A 7,619-nucleotide genomic window follows, 5' to 3' on the forward strand; every position below is an offset into this window, starting at 1 on the left:
ATATTTTTATTAGTACATCTTTACAGTTCATGCAGTTTACAATCATTAGGGAGTGGTTATACGTATACACCACAGCTTGTTTTTCTTATTTATTTATTTTGCAGAACTGGGGTTTGAACTCAGGCCCTTGTGCTTGCCAGGGAAGCGCTTAATCCACTGAGCCATCTCCCCGGCCCCTGTATTATCTTTTTATTATTAGTTTTGCATGTTTTTTTATTTTAGCAGTTTTCATATAAAAAAGGTTAAGTATATATTACATCCAACACCCTAGTGTTTTACTTACTGTCTCTCTACAACATGGACCACCCCCACTAGAATGTATCACAAGGGTAAGAACTCTTGTCTGATTTGTTTGCTATTGTGTCCCTCATCCTGGAATATTTGGCATATAATAGATGAACTATAAAATTTTATTTATGACATAAAAAAAAGGATATACAACTGGAAAAAAAAAGGTTAAGTATATACAAAATACAGAAAACTGTTACAACTTAAGAAACAAAGAGACGAAGGACAAAGAATATACATTAGCATTAGACAAAGATGAGCAAACCCAGTGTGTAGCAACTACAATGAAAAAGTACTTATATTCATTGATGACTAAGGAAATTTGAATTAATAAAGTATCACTTTATATTTGTGATCTCTACCATAAAGCATGTGAGAAAATGAAGTACAGAGTGCTATAGCCTTTACAAAAAAAAAGAAAAAAAAAATCCAAAAACATTGAAGTGAAGGATAAAGGCTAATTAATGAGGGAGCTTAATGAAGTAGAGTTCTTGTCTAGCATGTATGAAGCCCCATGTTCATGTCAGCACCCTCAAATGTAAATATTTTTGAACCAGTTAATACCACTGCTGGAAATTCACTAAATAGAAATAAAATCATAAATACTTAAAGATACCAGTTCAAAATTATTTTAGGATGGTCTATAGTTGGGAAAAGAGTCTTTAGCTTTAGGAATGGAGTAGTGAATTATTTTATTTCTATAACCTAGAAATAGTATAATTAACATTTAATGATTTACCACCTTTGTATGTGATTCTGTATTAAACTTTTTTTCTTAAACCTTGCTTTTAAGAATGCCTTGTGGGGCTGGCCAGATAGCTCCATACTAAAGCTCGTGCTTAGATGGAGCGCAGCAGCTGGGGTTCCATTCCCTATGTGCCGGAACCCTGTCCCCAGGGTGCGCTGAGATGGGCGACTAAGACTGGGCGTGGTGGTGTGCGCCTGCCTGTCATCCTAGCACTTGGGAGGCTGAAAACAGGAGAATCACTACGAGTCCGATCTACATAGTGAGACCTTGTAGACCCTGTACTAAATACATTTTTTAAAAAAAGAATGCCAATGTGTCAGTAATATAACAGCAAATAAAGGAGATGTTCTTTTATTAGATCATGGAATAAATTTTTTTAAATTTTATTTTTTATTCCTTTTAATGGAAAAAAATAGCAATGAAAGTTTCAAAACAGGTTAGTAAGACAGTTACAATAATTAATACATTGCATATTATTGTCTTCGTAATAACTATTCAGAGGACAAGATGCAGACATATCTTGTCTAAATATTAGTACAAATCTTCCTTCTCATTGAACAAAGAAAAAGTAGCTGTATATCTATCTTAACTATTATATATATATAATTATTATTTTTTTTTTCCCTACAGAACTGTCCTCTATTTATATCCCCCTTTTTTGTTTTGTTTTGTCAGAGGTGGCTGTATATGGTTCCAGGGTAAATCTTGAGGGGATTTGACTGACCTTACCATATAGCAAAAGTTACATTTTTAGTTCTATAGGTCTTGCTTTAACTTGATCTTAACCACCCAGCAGAAAAATGTAACCATGAGGTATAAAAAGTAAAACCATATTAATATGCTGCGCTGTAAAAGGCGCAAGGCAACAATTTCAGACGATTGCCAGTTGTGCTGATAACTCACTACTATTATGGACTATTGGACTATATTAGGTTATTTTGTGGAATCCAAGCACCTACATACAGTATTTGGACTGGCATCAAGTATGAAAAGATCCTATAAAGATTTCTCCAAATACAGCTTCTCTAAAAGTAATGAAACACCCATCATGGAATAAATTTTTAATCAGATTTTATCTGATACTGAAAAATTTATGAAAGCAAGCTTAGCTCTCAGTATTTGCTATATTTAAGTAGTTCTTTAAAGAGTCACTGAGTCCCCCTATAATTTTAAGAGAAATGAAATCATTTATGTCATGAAGTTAAAAAAAAACTTGCCTTTTTGTGAAGTATTTTTTGATAAATTTTTAAAAATTTTTGTTGATATTCGGTGTGTATTTTTGAAAAATGATTGTAATTCTTTATATCAGATACATGATCAGTCAGTCTGTCCTCCAGGGAAATAAGGATCTGTAGGTAGATCAGAAGTTGCTTTTGGTATTTACCAGGCTGCATTGTTTCTCCTTTTTATAAGTGTTGGCACTGATAAATACAGGTCGCTGGTTTTAGTATTTTTGTAAAAAAAGATGTGTGTGGAATCACTTAGTCCTTTTGTTTCTCAGCCTTCAGTGTCTTAAGCCCCTATGCATTTTCATATGCTAAGTAAAGGAGATACTGTTAGCTTACTGTGTCCATGGGTTCCATATCTGTGAATTTAACCATGAATTGAAACTGTAAAAAAATGTTTTGTGTTAGACTTATACAGACTATTTCTTATTAATCCCTGGATAATACAGTATGACTATTTACACTGTATAAGATACTGTAAGTAGAGCTGAATTAAAGTACATGGGAGGATGTGCTTAGAATATATGCAAATACTATGTATCATTTTATATAAGAGACTAAAGCCTCTGCTGGTCTGAGGATCAGTAGGGGTCCTGGAACTCCTGTGGATACCAAGGAACTACTATATTTCTGTCATTCAGCTGGTATCAGGAAAAGGAAATTTGGAAGTAAAAAATTCTAAGTGATTTCAAAGTTGTTATTAATTTTAATAGGTGAAAGTTGGTTTTCCTTTGAATTTACTCTTATTGGTGAAGTTCAGTTTATTAAACATTTGCCTTAAAGATAATTATGCTGGGTGCTGGGTGTTTGAACATTGGTAAGCCGAGGCTCCTTTCTGCCACTCTAGGCTTAGGAAATTCTCTGGGGATGGCCGATCAAAATGCGAGGTTAGTGTATTGTTTGAAGTTTAAGTTACTTGTTTGACTCAGTAAGTAGAACACTTAACAGTTATATTGTTTTGCCTGTTTTAAACTCTTGTGGAAAATGCAGCTAAAATATATTATTTTTACTTTCCTAAGCAGACTATAATTTATTTGGCACACTGCTTCAAGTTTATAATTAACTCTAAGCATTGATACTTAGTGTACTGGAGATACAGAAATTATAAAAGATTGAGCTAAATATATTGCCTTCAGTTATTGCCCCGGGAATATCACTTTTGGACTTATTTTAATGGAAAATATTACCTGTACTCAAAATATTTTGTAGCAGAAAAATTCCGGATTAACTGAAGGTGTTACAAACATAAAGTATTCATATACTAAAGCTTATTCAAGATACCGTGTAGCTGTGTGTATATAAACGTTTAAATATGTATGTAGTGTGTCCTGAGCATTAGTTAGCTCAATTCTAGTTATAACTCCAGTACATCATATTCTAATATTTCAATCTAGAATTGTTGGGAGAGTTTACTCCACTTGTTGAGAGGCTCGGATTTGATGAAAATTTTGTGGATCTAACAGAAATGGTTGAGAAGCGACTCCAGCAGCTGCAAAGCGATGAACTGGCTGCTGTGACCGTGTCAGGCCATGTATATAGCAATAAGTGTGAGTGAGTTTTTATTCATTCTGCTTAGTGTCTCAGTGTGTGCTCCTCTGATACCCCTACTTCAAGGCTGGGTACATGTTTCTTAATGTTCAGAGAGTTTACTCTGTCATTCTGAAAGACTTAGAACTTTTTTTTAAGAAACAGCCACTTTAGTCAGTAGTCTGTCTCAGATAACTAAAGTTAGGCCTTACTGTTCTACACTAGATGAAAAAAAAGAAATATTTTAATGGCATGAAGCTCAGAACTCTGCAGTTTTCATCTCTCTGACCCTGTGGCTGTGCCAGTTGTGAAAACGGTGCCCTCCTTAGGTCATTGCCTCATGTTGTTCTCTGATTTTCTGAGTAACTGCTGTACCACTAAGCCCTACCCTCAGCCTCTTATTCACTGACTCTCTAAGTTAACAGCTGTGGACTCTTGTCCAGGCCATGGAATCATGTCTGCCATATGCTGGTATATCCTCCAAGCTCTTAATCTACTCAGATGATCATTATTACCAGCAAGAAAGCAGCATGTTTCACCTTCATTCCATTGTTAAGGTAGGAATGACTGATAATATTTCCAGGGATGTTTGCACTGAAAAGAAGCGCCAGTGAAAATCTTTTTTTTTTTTTTTTTTTCTTGGTGGAACCAGGGATTGAACTCAGGCCCTTGAGCTTGCCAGGGAAATGTTTATTCCACTGAGCCATTTTCCTGGCCCGCCAGTGAAAATCTTAACTGGACTTACAGACATGTTGTGATTGCTGATGACTCCATGTCATACCACGTGGAAGACAGGCTGCTCTGCTTTTGCATAAGAGTTGCCTGACCTTTTGGTCCTAGGTCTCAGCATATGCTCCTCTGATACCCCTACTTCAAGGCTGGTCATCAGTCTCCAGTACAGAAGAAAAGTGATAGAGCTCCAGTTTTTAGGAGATACAAAGCTTTTCATGTATCATTTATGTCTGTGCCCTTTTGTTAAGGCACTAGTTGCAAGAAGACTCAAAACATTTATTTGTATGTAATTTTTAAAGCAAGCTCAGATTTTGATTGGAATATACCACTCTATAGAGCTAGATTTCATACCCCAAATGTCTGATTATTTATTGATCGTTAACTCAAGATTTAAAAGTTCCATTTCAAACCTATAGAAAAGTTGATAGAAGCATACAATGAATACCCATTATGTCTTTTCTTGTAGGTATACCAAATGATATTTATCCCTGTTGAACTTGTCCTCTCTATGGAAAAATTTGTTGGTTAATGAGCCAATTACAATGCATTGCAGAAATTTTGACACTTCTCCCTGAATCCTACTAGCGTGAGTGCTGAGGCTAAGGATATATCACTCTCAATATTTCATACCTAAGAAAATAGTTATTTATAGGTCAGAAATTTTTAACAGCATATAAAGCTAGTATGTAAAGTTTAGATATTAATGCCAGTAGGAGTTTTTTTTTTTTTTTTTTTTAACAGATCCAGATTTCATAATCTGTTTAACCATTATTAGTATATGTTTATTATCATAGGACAGTGGAATTCTCATGTTTGTTTACAGTATTCCTGTGAAAAACTCAAGAAATTAAATCAAATGGTAGGGTAGTGGTAGTGGGGGTAGGAGGATTTGGGTATAAACCAAGCCTTGTACCTTTTAAACATTCTCTTAAAAAAGAAACTACAATAATTTTGTGTGACTTTTGACATCACTTTTTATAGCTGTAAACCTGAATGATACCTCACACGTCAGACTACTTATTGGATCCCAGATTGCGGCAGAGATGCGGGAAGCCATGTATAATCAGTTGGGACTCACTGGCTGTGCTGGGATCGCTCCTAATAAGCTATTGGCGAAATTAGTTTCTGGTGTCTTTAAACCAAATCAGCAAACAGTCTTACTACCTGAAAGTTGTCAAGATCTCATTCTTGGTTTGAACCACATAAAGGAAATACCTGGTAAGACAAATAGATTTTAAATACTTATATTCACTGTATAGTATTTCTTTATAATTTTAAAATTTATAGATAGAACATCATTCCTAGATGCTTGTACTTGGCCCTTACAGAAAACATAAAACACAAATGACAGCAGAAACAAATCAAACCCAAAGTGCTTCCTGGAGCAAATCTGTATAAGGAACTCTAATATAAAGTACTTTTCTATTTCAGATCATAAAAGTTGTAACTGGAAGTGTATGTTTTTTTATTGCCAGTCTTGTGTTCCTGCTCTATTCTGTGCCCTACATCTGTAGAGGAAAGTTCATGTTTTTCTAATGCTCTTTGAGGGATTTTATATAAAATATTTGGGCTACAATGGACCTTCCAGAATTTCTAGGCCAAGTTAAATCATTTTAAAGATGAGGGAACAGATTTCCTTGAGGGGTTCACTAGCCTGTTGAGGTCACAAGGCAGACTTGGATCTTTCGAGATCAGATACTTACATTTTTATAAATCATCCACCATGAACACGGTAAATTTCATGAGGTAGCATTCCTGGAGAGTGATGTTAGTAAATCTGTAAGACAATTGAAGTGTAATCTTTAGCTCTCATACTTCTCATTTTAACATGTTTATGTCATTTTAAAATGCAGCATATGCTGTCTTGCCTTTCTCAATATAGTACAATGGTACCTCGTTTTATGAACTGAATTTGTTTTATGATTTTGGAAAAAATGGCTGCATTTGTGTTTGTGTGGGGAAGATGGCTGTGTTTGTGTTCATCACCTGATGCAGAGTTTGCAAGTGCAACAAAATTTAGCTGAATGGTTTTATGAACTGAATTGTTGTCAAACAGAAGTGTTTGTGAATCAAGGTGTTACTGTGTAATTATAATTTGAAATTTTGGGTCTGCATTCTGAAGAAGAATGTCATACTAGTAAATTGAGGACTGTATATTGGCAAAAAACATTCTTTATATTTTCAGTGACTGCATCTTTTTTATAGACTTTGATTTTTTTGCTAATTGCTATTGCTACTCTTCCTGTATTTCTACTATAAAACATCCATCAGTCCACTTTTAATAATTACTTCACCCCTTACCTGTCTTCTTGGTTTACTGCATTGACTGTGCAAGAACACCCTACAGTTACAGAATTACTTTTTTTTAAAATGAATGAAATACGAAGTCATTATGTGGTTTCTCCTGTGAACAAAATGACTTACAGTGTAAGAACTTCATAGTACAAGTTTTGTAAGATTTTTTTTTTTTGCTCTTAGTTGTAATCTGATAGTAAATATTGCAAGCTATGATTTATGTGGTAGTGTATATAGAAAACTACTTGGCTAATAAATACACGTGAATTAAAATTAAAATTCCTATAGTGACAGTCTTTTTTATGTTAATAATCATGATTCCTGAGTTCTTCCACAGTAGTGTATAACAGGTGATAAAAATTTCATTTTATCATGACAGTTTATTAGCTGTCTGTAAATTTATTTCATTGTACTATGTGCAAAGGCTTCAACTGTAAGTTGGGGCATGTGTAGAGAAAGAATAACCTAATTTGCAGTTGCGTTGGACTGAGCCAAAAAGGTTTATTTGTTGTTGAGACATAGTCTTGCTCTAGTCAGGCAGGTCTTGAGCTCACTATGTAGGGGTTGGTCTTAACTTGGAACAGTCCTTCTGCTTCAGCTTTTCAAGTGCTTGGGACTGTAGGCATGTGCCACGAGGCCCAGATGATTTTAACAAAATATTGCAGTACTTAAGGAATTTAAGATATGGTTCAACTGTGGAAATCAGTGTGGAGATTCCTTAAAAACCAGGATTAGAGGTCCAGTTCTACCTAGCTCTTCCCCTTCTGGGTATCTTCCCAGAAGAATTAAAAAGTCATCCCACA

General features: G+C 34.8%; 1 protein-coding gene across 5 annotated transcripts in view; it reads left to right on the forward strand.

The window, feature by feature from the left end:
- Poli (DNA polymerase iota) overlaps positions 1-7,619 on the forward strand; it is a 29,608-nt gene that overhangs the window by 8,329 nt on the left and 13,660 nt on the right. For 3 of the 5 annotated variants that reach the window (XM_023714978.1, XM_023714981.1, XM_012514822.2), the window contains exons 4-5: positions 3,657-3,809; positions 5,503-5,739. In XM_023714978.1, coding sequence (XP_023570746.1) covers positions 3,657-3,809; positions 5,503-5,739 — 390 coding nt within the window. The other 2 variants (XM_023714983.1, XM_023714982.1) reach the window with 2 other exon arrangements.

Source organism: Octodon degus, unplaced genomic scaffold (assembly GCF_000260255.1).
Source record: "Octodon degus isolate 3935 unplaced genomic scaffold, OctDeg1.0 scaffold00003, whole genome shotgun sequence".
In the NCBI taxonomy this organism is placed as follows: domain Eukaryota; kingdom Metazoa; phylum Chordata; class Mammalia; order Rodentia; family Octodontidae; genus Octodon; species Octodon degus.